At 59.5% G+C, this 17,955-nt stretch overlaps 2 protein-coding genes across 2 annotated transcripts; one reads left to right on the top strand and one right to left on the bottom strand.

Annotated features, from left to right (window-relative positions):
• Nucleotides 1-554: 554 nt before the first annotated feature.
• On the bottom strand, nt 555-8,908 carry TUBG1 (tubulin gamma 1). The gene is made up of 11 exons (XM_040536823.1): nt 8,756-8,908; nt 8,170-8,282; nt 7,021-7,188; nt 6,733-6,801; nt 5,435-5,514; nt 4,699-4,825; nt 3,928-4,014; nt 3,534-3,683; nt 2,132-2,284; nt 1,683-1,844; nt 555-1,231 (listed from the first exon to the last, which is right to left on the bottom strand). The coding sequence occupies exons 1-11, from the start codon at nt 8,802-8,804 to the stop codon at nt 1,034-1,036; spliced, it is 1,356 nt and encodes a 451-aa protein (XP_040392757.1). The 5' UTR covers nt 8,805-8,908; the 3' UTR covers nt 555-1,033.
• Nucleotides 8,909-9,012: 104 nt separating this feature from the next.
• On the top strand, nt 9,013-17,149 carry RETREG3 (reticulophagy regulator family member 3). The gene is made up of 9 exons (XM_040536837.1): nt 9,013-9,280; nt 10,162-10,268; nt 11,866-11,896; nt 12,987-13,113; nt 13,781-13,865; nt 14,321-14,458; nt 14,965-15,044; nt 15,256-15,388; nt 15,996-17,149. The coding sequence occupies exons 1-9, from the start codon at nt 9,102-9,104 to the stop codon at nt 16,427-16,429; spliced, it is 1,314 nt and encodes a 437-aa protein (XP_040392771.1). The 5' UTR covers nt 9,013-9,101; the 3' UTR covers nt 16,430-17,149.
• The last annotated feature ends 806 nt before the right edge of the window (nt 17,150-17,955 follow it).

Raw genomic sequence — 17,955 nt, 5'->3', positions numbered from 1 at the left:
GCCCGCTGCTTCGTGCCACACGGGCAGAGGAAAAGGCTAATTCTCACCTTGGGCCGCCGGGGTTTGGGCTGCTGCCAGCGCCGCCCCGCACCCAAGGCGGTCACGGCCTGCCTCGCGGCTGCTGGCGTGGGGCAGGACCGGAGCCGGCCACGCGCCGATGCCGGCCAGCCCCGAGCCCTTGGCCGATGGCACCCTAAGGGTGCCATCCCCTTCCCTTGGGGCCGGAGCGGTGGGGAGCCCTTTTTTTTTGTGCCCCCCCCCCCCCCCCCCCCGCACGTGGCCTCACCCCTGTGAAACATTAACGCGGGCACCCGTGTGCGGGACAAGGCGGCGAAGGCAGGGCGGTGCCGGCGCCCGGTCAGCCGTGCGGGCAGGTCCTTCCAGTATTTCTGGCTCTGCTGCAGCTGCCACCCGGCTCCCCGGCCCTGCCTGGCCGGCCCCGCGCCGTGCAGGTGAGCACCAGGAGCCCCTTGGGTGTTCGGCGAGGCGAGCGCTGGCTTCTGGCGGCTTTGTCCGCGAGCTGCTTCTTAAGCTGCTCGCCGCAGGCAGGGGGGGTCAGTGCAGGAACAGCCTTTATTAAAGCAAAATAACCTACAAAAATATAGATACAGCCTGTGCCCCAGGCCTGATCTGGCGAAGGAGGAACAAGGCCCGTGCCCAGGGCAAGGACTGGCTCGGCCACGCAGAGCCCTCGGCCCCAGGACCCAGCTCTTTGGGCCAGGCCTGCTCCAGGCCCCCAGTTTTGCTCTCGCCCTCCTCCGTGCGAGCGCGTGCTCCCAGGGGAAGAGGTTTCCCTACCAGCAGCTGCCCCAGTCCCGTCCTGGGCCAGGGCACGCGCTGGAGCGGAGGCTGTCCCCTGCCAAGGGTCTTCAGGGGCCCTTCGAGGAAGGCGTGTGTGTGTGCAGCCGCTGCGGCGACTCCGGCTGCGGCCGGGCAGCTCGGAGGGGTGCTAAAGGTGGGCGCAGCAGAGCCGAGCCCTGCCGGCGTGCGTGGGGGCGGCCGTGGGACCCTCCCGTCCCCGCGCACAGGGCGCTCACTGCTCCTGCGTGCCCCAGGAGATGTAGTCGGGGCGCGTGGCCGCGTGGTACTCGTCGATCAGCTGCTGCACGATCTCCCGGGAGTTGTCCAGCTCGTCGAAGTTGTCCTTGAAGATGTCCTCCTTGCGGAACTGCTCCAGGAAGGCCTCCCGCTTGCGCAGCTTGTCGTACTGCCGGCACGTCCGCTCAAACAGCTGGAGAGCGGCAGCGCGGCGGTCAGGAGGGCCGCAGGTCCCCGGGGAGCCCGCACGCAGAGCCAGCGGGATCGGGCCCTCGGCCTCCCCCGGCTGCTGCTCGGGAGGGAGGAGGGCGAGCAGCACCAGCTCCTGCCCGGCCGGCCTGCACCCAGCCAACGCTCGCCCTCAGCTCGTGCTCCTGAGGCTGCTTTAGCCCAGGAAGAACGGAGTCGTGCTCCTGGGAGAGCAGCGCCAGGGATGGGGACCCTGCCTACAGCGAGGAAGGCCGGGACCCCAGGCTAGAGCTGAACCTCGCCGTGCTGCAGGCGGCAACTGGCCCCCGCCCCTCATCCGCAGGCCCTGCTGGGGCTTTGGGAAAGGCCAAGAGAAGGAACGTTTGTGCCTGGAAGGTGAGAACCTCAGCTCCGGGGTGCCGGTGCTGCCCGCGGCGCAGAGGGAAGGCACTCACCGAGGAGATGTTGGTGTGGTTTGCCATCATCAGGCCGCTGACGCGGTGTGCGGACGGCAGGTAGGGGGACTTGCGCGACAAAGCCACCTGGATGCTGGCAGGACCCCAGGGGATGAAGTTGGCCAGCTTTCTCTCCCGGATCCGCTGCAGGCTCTTGTGAACCTGGTGGGACGAGAGCAGCGAGGGGGAGAAAAGCGGTGGGCAAAGCAGCCCCGGGAGCTGCTCCTTGCGGGACGTATGACCTCAGAAAGGAGGATTTCAGCAAACAGCAGGGACAAATGGCCCTCCTGGGAAGTCAGGGCCCACGCAGGAGCAACCTAGAGCCAGTTCTCAGGCACCTCAGGCTCGCTGAGGGATCCCCACGCAGGAAGGGGGTGACTGTGCCCTTCTCACACCATTCCCTCGACCACCTGAAATGGCTGCGGTGGCTTATCCCCGCGGGAGCTCACCTGCGTGGGATCCACCTCCCCCTGGATGATGTTGAGGATGGCGATGTAGCAGTGGTTGGTCTGCCTGTCTCGCCCCGTGGACACCATCACGTTTTTAGGCTGCAGCAATCTTCTCATCACATCCAGAACCGTGGTTTTCCTCACGCTGGCCACCTGCAAACGGCAGTCGGGGGTCAGAGGCGGCGGGTGCGCTGCTCCCTTGCCCTCCCGCTGCCCGGCACACGCACGCAGGAGCTGAGGGCAGCTGGAGGGAGAAGCCCTCGCCCCGGGGGATGGAGCCACATGCAAAGCTGCATGCAGGATGGGCAAATCCCAAAGCCACACCACAGGCACGGCCAGGCTGAGAGCTGGAGCAGCGGCGAAGGCTCCAAGGAGGGAGCTGAGCTCCTCCAGCAGCACAGCGGGGGCTGAGGGGTGAAGCTCAGCCGAGCTCAGAGCGCCAGGGCCGCGTTTCGTGTTGCTGCCACCAAGCGCCTGTCCTGCCCTGCTGCCAAGACGGGGAGCGGGGCTGGAGGAGAGGATGGGGTCGTTCCCCACTGCAGCCCACCCCATCGCTCCGCGGTGAGCCCGTGGGGGGCTGCAGCAGTCCCCGAGTGCTGTCAGCCTTTGCCAGCACCCAAAGGAGCGTGCCCGTGGCGAGGCCAGCTTGGCGGTGTGGCAGCCCAGGCCCCCTCCGAGCTGCTGGCTGAACCCCTCCCCGCACTCCTCCCTGGGAGGACAGATCACACACTCGATACCCTTTTCAGAGCCAGCAGTTTTTCAGATTTGCTTCTCTGAGTAACATCCTGAGGAAATGCACACAACGAGAGGAGAACAGCAGCTGTTAGCCCCGAGCAGAACTGAGACGCGGCCAACGCAGGTGAGTGTCTCAAAACAACACAGCCCCGGCCTCCCCTGCGGCAGGGGGGCGGGGGGCACGGGCTGGGGCCGAGCTGAACACGAGCGGCAGCATTTGATACAGCTGAAGGGTGACCGTCCCTTCGGGGAAGGGGCTGACACCTGGAGACCACGCTCAGCCTCGGCATGACAGCGACCAACAGCGTTCTGCCCCGCGTGGCCCGAGCTGGTGGCTCACTGCGGTGACAGGCCTGGCAGGGCTGCTTCACTGGGCTCGCTCCGATCGTTTCTCAGGATGGCTTTTGCCGAATCAGACGTTGTCGGCTCTCCCAAAGCTGCCACCGCCGACCTGAGGCGTGTAGGAGGCAGCCCAGCACATGCACAGCTGCGGCACGCTCGGGCCGTCACGCGAGGTGGCTGCACGCCGATTAGGACCGAGCATTTACAGCTCACGCCACGGCTCCGGGGCTGAGGGGTGGCACCAGGCGAGCGTGGCAGCTCCCGCTGCCCTCGGGGAAAGGGAGGAGCCCCCTGGCGGGCTGCCTTACCCACTGGTCCGCCTTACCGACTGGTCCGTAGTGAGCGGCGTGTAGCCCGTCATGAGGAAGTGCAGCCGCGGGGTGGGGATGAGCGAGGCGATCAGCCCGATGAGGTCGTTGTTCATGTACCCGGGGTACCTGAGCGTGGTGGTGCTGGCAGACATGATGGTGGAAACCTTGTGTGGGGGGGAGAGGAGCGGGTCACCGCGTGGCCACCGAGCGTGTTCGAAGCCCGCTTCACGCAGCGGGGCCGAGGGAGGCTGGGGTGCCCAGGGAAATCCACCCCGAGGAAGGGCAGAGGGCTCTCGTTCACAGCTCCAGGCTGCCCGCCGTCACGCTGAGCCCGGGGAGCAGGCTCAAACCAAATTAAAAACCACCAGGAAAGCCCCGTGCCAGCTTCTCCAGCTTCTCCCTTCTCACCAGCTGGTTGATCTGGGAGAACGAGGGATTCTGAATGTGCAGCCGGTCTGTGGCGATCCGATTCAGGGCTGTGTTGTCTAGAACCACCTGCAAGAGGAAAAAATAAATTAAAAAAAAAAAAACAACAAAAAAAAACCCAGCTCCGTGAAGCCTAAAGGAGGCACCCAGAGGAAAAGAGGCAGCCCCGGCCACGTGGCTGAGGGCACCGGATCCCGCAGCCCGGCCCAGCGCGGGCCCCGAGCGCCGCAGCCCGGCCGAGCCCTCCCGCGGCAGGTGGCAGACGCTGGAAACCACGAGCTGACTCATTCGGGGAGCGTAACTGACACTGTCAATGGGAGCTCTGCCCTCCGCCTTGGCCCTGCTCCCCAGCGCTCTCCCGAAGAGCGCAGCCTCTGGGCCAGCACCTCACGGCAGCTTCAGCCTCGGCAGCTCCGGCAGAGCCTCCCCTGCCCTGCTACAGGGGCGGGGGTAAGCCGGGAGGGACGAGCGGGTGTCGTGGTTAGGAGCTGAGGCGGGGGGTTGGGGGGGGTACGGGCTGGAGGTGCTGCGTGGTTGGGGCCTGTGGGTGCTGACAGCGCTGCTGGAATCGAGCTCAAGCGGCAGGCTGCAGCGCTGCAGGGGAAGCACGGCCAGCCCCTCGCTGCCACGGGAAAAATCTGCCGGATCCCGGGGGCAGAACCGCCGAGCAGGACAGCTCGGCAGGGGTTAGAGCAGCGTCCTCGCCCCCTGAACCACCAAATCTGCCCGGTCTGAGCTGCTGGGGACCCTTACCACGCAGTCGGCGTTCTGAGTCAGCCTCTTCAGCGTCAGCAGGGAGTTGTAGGGCTGCACAACCACGTCGCTCATCTCGTCCTGGTTTGGGAAAACCGAGTAGGTCTCCACCAGCTTCTTGGGATACCTGGCGAGAAAGCCCAGCCCCCTCAAGGGTTAACAGGGCCAAGGCAGCACTCTCTCCTCCCACAAGCTCTCTTTGCAGTCTCCAGGGCTCAGGACAGCAGTGAGTCACCAGCGCTGCATGCCAGAGTCGGCTCCCAGGGAGGGAATTTGTCCCAGCAGTGCCTACCCCAGCAGCACGGGAGCAGGCTGCCAGACGGAGCTACAGGCAAGGCTGAGCCATCCGCAGGCTGATTAAGCAGCTGCTCGCAAGCCTTTTCAAGAGGCTGCAAGCTCCGACAGGCGGGGACGGCGGCTCAAAGCCCACAGCTAGAGCCTCCTCCCCTCCCCGGCGCGCTCAGGGTGGCAGAAGGCAGCTGCCTGCTAAGAAGGGCCGAGGGAAGGCAGCGCTGGGACGGCGCGAGCCCGGCTCCAGAGCCTCTGTAGTCCCCAGGCGTATCAGGAGCAGTCCCTTCCCCGGGCTCTTCGCCAGGGATTGCACAAGACAGTGTTTGGGTGGGGGCGGTGGCCCGGGCTCTGAGTCAGCTCTCTCCAGCTCTCGGCTCTGGCCGGGTGCCCGGGCCTGGGCCAGGCTCTGCTGCGGTGCGGGAAGGGGACGGGGCCGAGCGCTCACCTGTCATTCAGCCTCTCCAGGAGGTAGGAGCCCAGCCCCGAGCCCGTCCCGCCGGCGATGGAGTGGCAAAGCACAAAGCCCTGGGAGGAAGCAGAACGAGGTCCGGGTCAGCCCCGAGAGCAGGGCAGAGGCGCGCTGCGACGCCGCTGGCGGCGAGGGTGAGAACCTCCCTCCGTGGCCAGGGCTGCAGGGAGGGAGCTGAAGGCAGGCAGAGCTTAGCCCTGGCTCCTCCAGACCGCACGCTCGTCACGGCACTTCTGCCAGCGGGGGAGGAATCCACTTCTCTGCACGCACCACAAAGCACGAGCGCTGCTCAGGAGCCTCCTGGATTCCTCCCAGCCCAAACCAGGCTTCAGAATAGCTCAGACGTCACCTTCAGGACCCAGGTGGTCACATAAAATGGACGCAGACCTTCTCAGCCCTTTCCCTGGGCGAGCCTTCCCGGGGCTCTGAAGCCAAACTCCCTCCACCTAACTTCAGGGCAGCTCCCCGCCCTTTGCGGCAGGTCCCACGACCCGCTCTTGGAGCCGCCAGCTTATTTGCAAACCGCATTTTCCCTTTCTCTGTTGCCATGTGACAGCCCGACACAAACACCAGCGAGCCGTGTCTGTCCCCACGCAGAAACTGGGTTTACGCGACGGCAGCCAAGGTCCTGCCAGAGGCAGACGGCAGAGCAGCCTGAAAGCTGTCTCCAAGCTCTTGGTGTCCCTGGTGCCCCTTCGATCCAGCTAGAGAGAGAACGGAGCTGCCGCCGTCCACGTTCGTTCTGTGGGTTTCAGGGCACTCAGCAACCCTGTTGCTGTTTAAACCCCGTCCTGCCGGCACCCTGCGGCTCCCTCCGCTGCCGCAGGCGTGGAGGAGCAGCAGGGGCCTCGTTTCAGCGCAGCCCTTCCCACCCCCAAGGACCTTCACCGGAGGAGGAGCCAGAAGAAGGGCAGCAGGCGTGCTGCTTCAGCTGATGCGGGGGAGAGCCCCGGGACGGGGGTGGAACAGGGAAAGGAAAAAGCAGGATAATGCCGGGAACTCCTCCTGCAGGCTAGGTCCTGGAGGAAGCAGCATTTGGGGCAGAAAAATGCCCCACACAGTACAATGATTTCTGGGGAAGCCTGGTGAATGTAGTAGCGACAGAAAAGACCTCGCTTCCCCAGCTCCCCTCCCTGCTCGCTGTCTGCTCAGCACCTCAGCAACCCGAGCCAGTCTGCGTGCTCCGAAGGACTGAGCTTGACCTCATAAAACACCAGCCTGGCTCTTAAAACACCAGGCAGGGCAGCCGCAGCCAAAGTCCTCCATTTACTTACTTCCAAACTGTCGCTCCCATCAGCCTCTCTGTCTATTATGTCGAAGATATCTTCGTGGATTTTTTCTCCCTGCAAAAGAGACCGGAATGGGATTTGTTTCTTCCCCGCCAAGTCTGACCGGCGACGCGATCCCGCACCCAGGGCGCCCCAGATCGTCAGCCCTAAGTCCCTGCTGAGCGGCGTGGTGCTCTGCGGAACCTGCTGGCCTGACGTGAGCGAGGCCGTGGCAAAGCCTCGTGCCCAAATGAGCGACCCGCGCTCGCGCGCCGGGGCACCAGAGCCTGGTACCTGCGAGAAGCCGCTGGCCCAGTTGTTCCCAGCTCCGCCTCCGTGCTCGGACAGGTAGATGTTTTCTGGGTTGTAGAGGTTGGCGTAAGGGGAGTTCAGGATGGAGTGGATGACTCGGGGCTCCAGGTCCAGCAGCACAGCTCGCGGGATGTAGTGCTCGTCATCTGCCTGTAACGAGGAGCAGGGAGATCAGGACGCAGCCGCGGCTCGGCGCGGCTTCTTACTGCGGGGAAGCCGCGACTGAGCGTGCCACCCCCTGGCCGCAGGAGAGCACAACACAGCCAGGGTCTGCCGGAGGGAGAGGAGGAAGAGGAACTCGTTATGTCTGTATGTCACGGAGCCCCTTTACGTGCCTCACAGCGTCCCCCGAGCGCAGAGGGCTGGCTCTCCCCTAGCAGGCCGGCCCTCCCGGCAGTTAGGCGCTGCAGTGTGAGACGGGGCAGCCCCAGCCTGACGCCCTGCCTCCCCACCGCGTCCATTCCAGCACCCGGGGCAGGGCCAGGAGGGCTGGCAGCGTGCTGGCGGCAGGAGCGGGGCTCACGCTGCCGCCGGGGCAAACCACGGGGGCCGAGGCAGCGCGGCCGTCCCCGGCGGGGGGCTGCTGAGGACAGAGCTGGAGCAGCCGGGACAGCTCTGGAGGCGTTCCTTGGGGCAAGGTGCAGCGCCCAGAGGGGCAGTATGCAGCACCCATCGGTGCAGCGCTGCAGCACCCAGCACCCATCGGCACAGCACCCAGCGTTGCAGCACCCATTGGTGCAGCACCCATCAGTGCAGCGGTGCAGCACCCAGCACCCATCAGCACAGCGGCGCGGCACCCAGCACCCATGGGCGCAGCACCCAGCACCTATCGGCACAGCACCCAGCACCCATTGGAGCAGCACCCATGGGCGCAGCACCCAGCGCTGCAGCACCCAGCACCCATCGGCGCAGCACCCAGCACCCACGGGCGCAGCACCCATCACCCAGCGCTGCAGCACCCAGCACCCACGGGCGCAGCACCCAGCACCCAGCACTGCAGCACCCATCACCCAGCGCTGCAGCACCCAGCACCCACGGGCGCAGCACCCAGCACCCAGCGCTGCAGCACCCAGCACCCACGGGCGCAGCACCCACCGGCTCGGCACGCCGGGGCCGTGCCCCCGCGGGTACCTGGTAGAAGAAGACGTCCTTGCGGTCGGTGCCCTCGGTGGCGAACTCCTCCACGATGCCCTCGGGGCTGATGCCGTGCTCGGCGCAGAGCTGCTTCCAGAACTCGAACCCGACTGCGGGCAACGGGGGGGGGGACGGGGTCATTGGGGGGGGGGGCTGCAGGCCCCGCCCCTTCCCCAAGCCCCGCCCACGGCCCTCAGCAAGCCCCGCCCCCTGCATCCCCCCCACGGCTGGCCCCGCCCCTGGCACTCCGAAGCCCCGCCCCCGGCAGACCCCGCCCCCTGCGTCCTACCTGCTCGCCAGGCCCCGCCCCCTGCAGCCCCGCCCTCTTCAAAAGCCACGCCCCTTCCCAAAGCCACGCCCCTTCCCCCACCCCCAGCGCATGCCCCGCCCACGACACCCCGAAGCCGCGCCCCACCTCAGACCGCGCCCCCTCCCAGGCCGCGCCCCTTCCTAAAGCCCCGCCCCCTCCCCAAGCCCCGCCCCCTCCCTCACAGCGGCCCGGCCCCGCCCGGGGCCCGCTCTCCCGCCCCGCCCCGCCCCGGCCCGCCCCGGCCCCGTCGCCGCCCCCCGCCCCGCCGCTCACTCTGGTTGCCGCACTGGCCCAGCTGCAGCGTGATGATCTCCCGCGGCATGGCGCCCGCCGCTCCGCTCCCCTCCCGCCTCCCCTCCGCCGCCGCCGCCGCCGCCGCCGCCTCCCGCCCGCCGCCACGGGCACTGCGCCTGCGCGCCGCGCACTTCCGCCACACCGCCGCTGCCCCCTCCCCCCTTCTCCCGCCCCCCTCGCGGCGCCCTGGCAACGCGCGTGCGCGCTCCCCGGCCGCCTCCACCGCGCCTGCGCCAACATGGCGGCGCCCAGCGCTTCTCCGGCCCCCTTGCCCCTGGCGGCCGCCATGTTGGCGGCGGCCGGATGTTGATGCCGTGAGGGAGCCATGGCGGCGCGGCCCGGCGGGGCCGGCGAGCGGCGGCGGCGGGTGGAGGAGCTGAGCGCGGCGCTGCGGGGCCGCCTGGGGCCCTACGAGCCGCTGCTGAGCTCCGTGCAGGCCGCGCTCGTGTGGGAGCGGCCGGGCCGCAGCGCCCTGTGGTGGGCGGCGGCGCACGGCCTCTTCTGGTGAGCGGCCCCCGGGGACCGCGGGGGGCGGGCAGGGCCCAACCGGGCGGCGGCGGCGGCGGCTCCCGGGGGGAGGCTCCGGGCCCTGCTGGGCCCTGACGGGGTGGGGAGAGCCGGGGGGGGGGAAACTGAGGTGGTTTGGTGCGCGTGGGGCCCTGGCAGCGAGCCCCGGAGGGGGCAGGGGGCTGGGGGCTGGGGCGGGGGGGGCAGCCCTGGAACCCCCGGGCAGGGCCCCCAAAGCCCCGGGCAGGGTCCTTGAAACCCCGGGCAGAGCCCCGGAACCCCGGGCCGAGCCCCTCGGTGCTGTAGGGGTGCGCTCTGTGCCCCCCAGTCCTGCCCCTCGCAGGGTTTGGGGAGCGCTGCCTCCTCCTCAGAGCCCTTCCCAGAGCCGGCCGGTTACGGTTTGGGGTTTGGGCTGCGAGCCGAGCTGCGAGGCGAATGAACAGTTTGACTTTGTGACCTGTTTCTGCGTACAACAAGTGCTGGAAGCGCTGAGCTCTGCTTTAGTTTTGTCCCTCTCAGCATGTTTTCCTCGCTATCTAAAAGCATAAAAGCAGCCAGCAGAAATTAAGCTGTTAGGCAAACAGCAGAGGAAGGGCAGTAGGCTCTGCTCGCCTCTGGCAGGTGAGCTGTAAATGAGGGTGGTTGTGCTAGAAATGACACAAGCTCGTGTTTTTACGGGTCCATAAAACATTCTCAAGGCAGCTGCGAGATAAGCTCCTGGCCCAGGCAGCGCGGGCAGGCTGAACGCTGGCTGATTACTGCTTGCTTACTTCTCTCTTGCTGTAGCTGTTACCAAGTTTTGAGGGTGGTTTGTGTCTCCTTTCGTATGCGTCGCGCAGATCTTGCTGGTTATTTACCTGTTCGTTTCTTCCCCGTAGGTTCTTTGCTCTGACTTCCCTTCGACTGGTGTTCCTCGTTGCGTTCACTCTTATTGTAGTAGTTTGTATAGATCAGTGGAAGAACAAAATCTGGCCTGAAATTGGAGGTAAGTTGCAACGTTTAAGTTAATACCGGAAAACTAAGTACTGTTTGTAGATCTAGAGTGTGCAGCGTTTGGAGTGAAAGAGGTAGAATCCAGCGTTTGGAGTTAAATAGGTAAAATCCAGGGCTTTTTTCTTTTGTCAGTCTGGAAGCAGGCAAGAATGCTGTAGGCACGGTCTTCCTGGAGTTGCTCTGGGAAGTCCTAACCGATGTAAATAATAAGAGGTTTTTTTTTTGGCCAGTGTCTCATAACCTTCAGAGTTTCCCCTTCCATTTTGCTCTGTAGAGACTTGAGATCTTTTAACACGTTATGAAGTAGCCTACTTGTTTGTGACGCTTCTGTTTGTGGGATGTCACCCCAGGCTCTTGTTCGCATCGTCAGGTGTGGTTTTATGGCGTGTTGGAGTGTTAGCCGGTTTGGGCTTTTGTCTTCTCTGTCTAATTGTAGTGAAGCACAAACTATTCTTGAGTTACAAGGAAATTATCTCCGCAACTTGTGTTTGTATGGAATATTCTGCTAAGAGAAGAACTCTAGAATAAAGAGAGCATTTCACTAAATGGTAATGTTTGAAACAGCTGGTGTGTGTGAATTAGGGCAGGTGTTGAAGCAGTGATTCATCTTCTACGCATTCAATATAGAAGCAAGACATTTCAGTTTCAAAAATTCACTATAAAAGCAAGCGTTTATGGAATACGTCTGGATTTCTCCTCAGATTCGGTAATAAATCAGCTTCATGTTTTAGGACAAAGCTGAGTCCCAGCCTTGCCTACAAAGTAGAGAATTCGTTAAAGGGAGAGGCATCTTAACGGCTGTTAATTAAATTAGTCTTAAGCTTTCGGGGAACAAAGCAGTTCTTTTTCTCATTTGTAATATTAATATACTCATGAATAATACCGATCCTAGCAGGATTTTGTTGCTTTTGCCTGGTCAGATGGCTTTTGAAGCTGTGTATGTGGTTTGCATGCTCCCAGAGAGAGTTCTGTAACTAATGAGCAGGTTCTACCCCAGCTTTTGTGCCTCAGCCTGAATTCTGCGTAGTTCTCTGGAAGCCATTAAAGCTTCGCTCGGTTCCTGCCATCAGCTTTCTGCGGGCTTTATAACTGAAGTGTTCTTACTGGTGAGGGAAGTGTGGAGAGTTATCCGCCCGGCTCCCACATAACCTTGATTTAAACTCGTCAGGAGAACTGGTACCTCCCTGGGTCACTCTTCAAATCCCGGCCTGGGTGAGAAAATATCGAAAGGCTTAAATCCGATGCCTCCGAACAAGCAAGCTGTTTGTCCTTCGCCTTCTGGGTGTGTGCCGGGGAAGGGAGGGAGATAAAAGTGGTGTTTCGTGCAAATACCTGTTACTGCAACCAGAGCAGCCTTCCAGGTGCTGTCCGACAAGTCTGAGGAGCAGCACGGAGGCTCTCTTGCAGTCTTGTACCGTCACTGTACAAATTCAGAATGTGTCACGGAGTGATGCGCCTCTGGTTCTTAACAGTTAGTGTCTTTTCCAGGCATCTCCCAACTCATTAAAGCTTTACTTAAATCCCAAGAGCTAAGCATTCTTGTGGCAAATTCCTTGCAACTAATGTCCTGTCTGTTCTTAATGTTTTAGTGGCAAGACCTGACGACTTAGACAATGAGAGGTAGGAAACTAATTGAATCCTCTGCTCTTTGGTACTTTGCTGTGATCCCGTGTAATTATTACCTGCACGTGCTTGGAACGTTGGCTTCTTAGAGAGGAAGGAAGGGGAGTAGGGAGCTGCTTGATGGAGCCCTCCGTCATGCTGTTGTGACAAGTTCTTGACTTGCCCAAGCCGCTGTGTTAGACTTAATCTCTGCCTGCTTGAGTGTTGTAAAACTTCCACCGCCGCTTCCCCTTGCACCCCCGAGTTGGAGGTGCTGCCTGAAAACCAATTCCTTTTGCGTGGGTCTCCAGCAGTAGGAAAACAAGCGGGGGTTTTGTTGGAAACAGAGAAATCTTCTGAGAGTAGACCTGGAACGTTTAAAGAGGCGTTTCCCAGAAGCCGTTCCTGCATAGTTCTGATCTGACTGCAGCTTTAATAATGGTGGGTTGAGAAATGTTTGGGTGTTGCCTTACTAATTACACCTTCCTCTCTCTGGCACACCTTTCTGCCTGCTTGTGCTGCCCGGCCACACTCAGATGCTCAGCTCTTGATTAAATCACTCGAGCTGTTGCCAGATAAGTTTGTTTGTTTACTGCGAGAGGCCCAAATACAAAAGGAATTGCTATCCCTAAGCTTCGGGTACCCGTGACTAGCAGTTAAGAAGCACTAATAGAACCCGCCAAAGATAATACCTCCGAAGTAACTGAACGTATTAAGTAAGGTACAAGGCTGCTCGGAAACCTCATGCTGAATTTTTGGGGGTTGCCGTGGACCAAGTCGATGCGGAGAAAGCAGGTGGCTTCGCTTGGTTTGCTTCTGCCGCGCCCCTTCCCTCCGGTAGCGTGGAAACTCTAGTCTAAGAGGACAGGTTGGATGACTCAAATCGCTGCTCCTCAGCTGCTGTGGGAGAACGGAGGCACCTGCAGAAGGGGGCGAAGAACGCCGCTTTTGGCAGGGCGGTGTTCTGAGAGGCAGGCTGACACTCACCTCTAGAGCCGAGCAGCTGGGAGAGGAGACAGTGGTATTGCGGCAAGCGTTTGTAACGAGGGACGTCTGCCCTGAATCCGATGCAGTAATGTCTGTTGCTGATTTTTTCCCTTCGCTGCAGCTGGGGATACGTCCACCCTCGGCTGCTCGGAGTGCCGGAACTTTGTCACCATTTGGCTGAAGGATGGGTGACGGGGACCAACTTCTTAAATAACCTCTTCGTTTTCAAGAGGCAAAGCCCTGGCAAGGTGAGAATGTACAGACGCTAGCAAATGACATCGTTGTCCAGCCTCTGCTGGTATCCTTTTGTGATGGCATCCAGCGCTGGCTGAATGCGTTCCAAACAGGGGAGGTTACCATGGGAAGTCTCCCGGCTTGGCATGGCTGTGAAGTGGTGGAGAGGAATAGAAAGCGCAGGCAGAGTGATCGTGTGGAGGAGGGAGGAGAAAACAAGCGTTGGCATGTTGGTTGCGCTAGTGAAGCGGAAACAGAGCTGCTCCTTCTGTAGGTTTCTAGCTTTTTAAAGTGTCTGTCGAATGCATCACCCTCATTGGATTTTAACAGGCAGAAAAAGCGTCTTGTTTTCGTCTTTGAGGCTTATGCAACGAGGAACCCGTAACTGCACTTGCGTTGTTCACTGTGCAAGAGTTCTATCTCCTTCAGTCCCTTCCTCGCTTTTAGCATACCTGCTTTGGGAAGCTCCCTGTAATCCCAGGCAAGAAACTTTGCTGGGCCTATGGCTCTGAAGGCAGATACTCCCTGAGTCTGTTCTAGTCCTGGAACGGGGTAGCGCTAGGAAGGCTTGGCTGTTGTTAAATTACAACTTTAGCTAGAATTCTGCCGGGAGCAAGATGGTCAAGAAGTGAGTGGTTCCATTGCTTAACCCTGGAAACTCACCGTCTCCCATGTCTCCAGTTTTGCCTTCTAGTCTGTGGAGTCTTTACTTTCCTGGCTGTTCTGGGCCGGTATGTCCCTGGACTCCTGCTCTCATACTTGCTGTGTAAGTAGAAGATCCCTGTGCCAAATACAGACTTGAAAAATGAAAAAGGGGTAGAAACGAGTAGGATCTGATTGTCTGAGGAGTAGGGCTCTGCTCCAAAGAGAGCAGCAACCGTTCCCGCTCCAAAGGAAGGGTCACGTTAATGGCTTTAAAATTTAAAATAATACGCTCTGCCTAGAATGTGGTGGTTCCTGTCCAGGACTCTAAGGTCTCTGGTCCGGACAGAACATGTTGGAGTGGTCATTAACGATAGATCCGAGCACTGAAAGGTTGGCCTCTCCGTTTTGTTACGTTGGCAGAGGTGATTGCACCAACTCTGAAGCAGCATCACCTTCAGTACCCAGATCTTGCTCTCTGGATATGTGTGATGCTGCATCACAACGTGGGCAAGGTGTTTGCCAGGTAGCATACCGTACAGACTTCTCATCGGCCTTCCCCCTTCCCTCTTCCCTCAGTGCTCTTCGTCCTGCTGTGGCCCCTGGCTGTGTACCACAGGCTGGGGCACCGCATGTACCTGAAGCTGGAGCCGGCTCTGCAGCGGCTGGATTTCAGTGTTCGAGGCTACATGATATCAAAACAGCGGGAGAAGCAGCGTAAGTTTCTAGAGGGTGTTTCTGGCCCTTCAGACGCTGATGCTTGGTACCTGAACCCATCTGTAATCCCAGCCTCCGGTCGCGGAGTGGGATAGCCCTGCACGTCTCGCGTGGCAGTCACTCCGGTTCCCTTGGCGAATACTTGCGAGTACTTTGGGGAGGAAGCGAGGCAGCTCTGCCTCCGCAGGAGTCTGCCAGCGAGCGCACGGCGTGAGCTCTTCATGGTGCTGAGCTGCGCCATTTCTCAGCTGTCAGAACGGTGACACAGAACTGTTGCAGTTGTGCCGAGTCCTTCCTCTTTTCAGTGCAAGGTTGCTGCTAAGCGTGTTCATCTCGGCAAAAGACCTGCAGCAGCCCAAGTCAGAAATGATCCCGCTGCTCTGTTGAGGAACCGAGTATGCTGTGTTATGTCCGAGCCTGCCGATTTATTTATTTATTTGTTTATTTTTTGCTGTAAGATCTCTGTGCTAACAGCAATAATAAGCTGCGACTCTGGTTTCTGACAGTGCGTCACCGATCCCTGAATCAGGAGGGCACGGATGATGGGAGTGACAGTGAAGAGGAGCTTGCTGCTTTCTGTCCCAAGGTAACGAACTGTACCTGAAGGTTCTGGGTACTGTGGGTGTCCAGAACTGCTTGTACCAACTGCAGTCTCCTAGGCTAGGCAGTAACGCGTGAAGCGAGCCTCAGATACCAGCCTCCCATGAGGACTGGGTTTAACTGGCAGCCACCGGATCACGGCACAGGAATTAGCTTTCCAGTATTTAATGTTGTCTGTTGTATCTCCTGTTTCAAAGCTGGATGACTCCGTGGTTGCCAAGGAACTAACCATCTCTGACTCGGAGCATTCAGATGCTGAGGTTTCCTACACTGAGAACGGGATGTTTAACCTCTCAAGGGGCCAGACTCCGCTGACGGAGGGATCAGAAGGTGAGAGGAAACCTCAGAGGTGTGGAATGCCGAGCAGGCACTGGTGTGACAGGTTGGAGGGAGGCCGTGCGTCCCCTTCTGTCCTTGAGGTCTAGCTGTTTGATGTCTGTTGCTGGCCAAGATGAGGTGAAACTGCCTGTTTTTTCAGAGCGGAGCTTCCTTCTTAATTCCTGTGGCGCTTTGGTAGAGCAATTTCGGCTGCTCTTCAAGGGCAGATCCAGCTCTGCCAGCCTTTGACCGCAGGGATATGTGTTGCAGCACAGCCTCTGTCACCGTGACCGACCTGTCCCTCTGGTCATGTCATTATAGCACAGACGCAACCAGCTCGGCCTGTCCACGACCCTTCTGCACCCCCTGCTTATCTGCCGAGTGAGCGAGAGGGTGGTTTCCTCTTGGTCAGCCCCTGCATTCCTTGAGAGTGAGCTGGGAGGTAGGCAGGCACCCAGAATAGCTATGTGAGGGGGAGATTAAAGAGAGCTCGATGTGGAGATGGTAGGAGACAGTCTGTCTTGGTGAGGGAATGGCCCAGATTTTGAGTGCTGTGCCGTCCTTGCCTGCAGGGCGTTTGGCATGTGCTGTGTATTTAAAATACTCTCTCCTCTTCTAGACCTGGATGGTCACAGTGACCCAGAAGAGTCTTTCGCCAGGGATCTCCCTGACTTCCCTTCCATCAACCCAGAAGCGACTGGCCTAGACGACGAAGACGACACCAGCATTGGGATCCCGAGTCTGGCTTACCGCCCGCAAGGAACGGGAGAGCTGCATTTCCCCTGTTACCAGGAAGAAGCCGCTGCACTGCCGTCTGTACAGAATCTCACTGACAACATAGCTGGGTTTGTCACCAGAGGGATGATACAGCTCGCGCTGTCAGGAACCGCTCAGCCAGGCTCTTCGCACAGTGACAATCCCCAAAGAGGTGCAAAGACTTACCTCAGGACGGCCAGCTCGGACTTGGACACTGATGCGGAAGGGGATGACTTTGAACTGCTGGATCAGTCTGAGCTGAACCAGCTGGATCCTGCTGGCTCACGGGGCCAGTAAGCAATCACATCCCCTCCTTTCTGGTTTTCTGTTGTGCGTCGTGGAGGGGAATCCTGGAAGGAAAAAGCATTGCACAGTTCTCTAGATTGTCTCCCGTGTGAGCGCGAGTGATACGACAACCAGTCCTGGCTGGGAACACCACTGTGACCCGTGGCTCTGTAGCCTCGCTTGGATTTTAAAATAAACCACACTGGTAATTCGTAGGGAAAAGGTGTTGATGATGTGATGGCTCCACAATCACCCATGCGTTGCCCTGCGGTGTCTGCCAGGACGCTGCTTGCTCCAAATTTCCTCACCTAAGACAATAAATCTGGTCTGCAGCCTGGAGACCACTAATCAGACTGAATTAGCGTCACTGAGAACAATCTGGAAGCCGACCTTCCGGGGCTGATACACGACAAGGTGAATGGGACTGGTTTCCCCTCAGACTTAGTGTCTAGGACTTAATGCTGTTCTGTCTTTTAAGACGACCCTTTCCTGCTCCTAAAATGTGCACAGAAACCCCGATTCTTCTCTCCCAGCAATATCCAGCTCTGGGTAGAATCAAACACCTTGCTCCTCTCGTGGATGTGATGGTGTACGGCCACAAATGTTTGTACTCATAACGACCACTCATCTCCAGCTCAAGCTTTCTAGTGATGCTATTTTGTAAGAGAGATAATGGCAATAAGACATCTACTGTGATGACTAGAGTCCTGCAAAGAACATCTACGTGTGGCAGCTGTTCTTGTGTTGCTTTCTTAAAATACCGGGCTAACAATTTACTAAAAATCCCCCGTGTTATTCCCGAACACGTTCGGCATGGACAGTAGCAATACTACATTTCCCCTGCCACTGCCTCGTAGGGAACGACTAGGGAGAGGTTTTCTGGAGGAGGGAAGAAGCAGAGCTGGCCTGCTCGGCCTCTTTTGTTCTGGGCCCCTTTCACAGCTTTGTGTAGCTGGGAACCTGCCGGTAGGAATCGAGCAGAGGACACCAGCTCAAACCGCGAGTGACTGAAGAGCTTGTAGCTGCTGTGGGCACTTAAACAAACCAGCAACCTGTAGGGGAGAGGCGTTCTGTAAGCTGGATGGCCCGAGCCTTCCAGCCCCTTCCGACTCACTGAGCTTTCCCATTGCTTTTTCTAAGCCATAAAAAACTGATACAGATCACATTTGTGCAGCAAACAACTTACCTCTTCAGGGAAGCTCCCACAGATACGCTTCTTCTTGTCTAAATCTGCTTGCCTGAAAGTGTTGGCCGTACAGATGCTTAGACTGTCTTGAATTAAGGAGGCATGGGTAAGGTGGAGGCTTTATTAATTTTATACTAGCGTAAATCTTTGTTTTGGCCTTGCAAGGACAAGCTGTCACCTGATAAAATGTCAGCCTACTTTGGGATCTGAAGTAAAGAGCCTGTCACAAACCACTAGGAGAGCTGGGTGATACCAAACGACCAAGTCTGTGTGTTACACGTGCACTCAACAGTCTGAAATCCAGTTCTCGTTTCATCTTGGGATCCCCGAGTTCCCTGGGAGCCGCTGGCTG

The sequence above is a fragment of the Cygnus olor genome, chromosome 25, assembly GCF_009769625.2.
Source record: "Cygnus olor isolate bCygOlo1 chromosome 25, bCygOlo1.pri.v2, whole genome shotgun sequence".
NCBI classification, from domain to species: domain Eukaryota; kingdom Metazoa; phylum Chordata; class Aves; order Anseriformes; family Anatidae; genus Cygnus; species Cygnus olor.
Note: the sequence above shows the minus strand (reverse complement) of the source record. Positions and strands in the feature narration are given on the sequence as shown.

Bases quoted from the DNA above. Each gene is read 5' to 3' on its own strand.
- TUBG1 (XM_040536823.1), bottom strand. From the start codon at position 8,804: ATGCCGCGGGAGATCATCACGCTGCAGCTGGGCCAGTGCGGCAACCAG. The intron at 7,189-8,169 runs GTACCCGCGGGG...TCCTCGTTACAG, and splicing joins AGGACGTCTTCTTCTACCAG to GCAGATGACGAGCACTACAT. The intron at 4,015-4,698 runs GTAAGGGTCCCC...TTCCTCTTGCAG, and splicing joins CTCAGAACGCCGACTGCGTG to GTGGTTCTAGACAACACAGC.
- RETREG3 (XM_040536837.1), top strand. From the start codon at position 9,102: ATGGCGGCGCGGCCCGGCGGGGCCGGCGAGCGGCGGCGGCGGGTGGAG. The intron at 9,281-10,161 runs GTGAGCGGCCCC...TCTTCCCCGTAG, and splicing joins GCGGCGCACGGCCTCTTCTG to GTTCTTTGCTCTGACTTCCC. The intron at 13,866-14,320 runs GTAAGTAGAAGA...CTCTTCCCTCAG, and splicing joins CCTGCTCTCATACTTGCTGT to TGCTCTTCGTCCTGCTGTGG.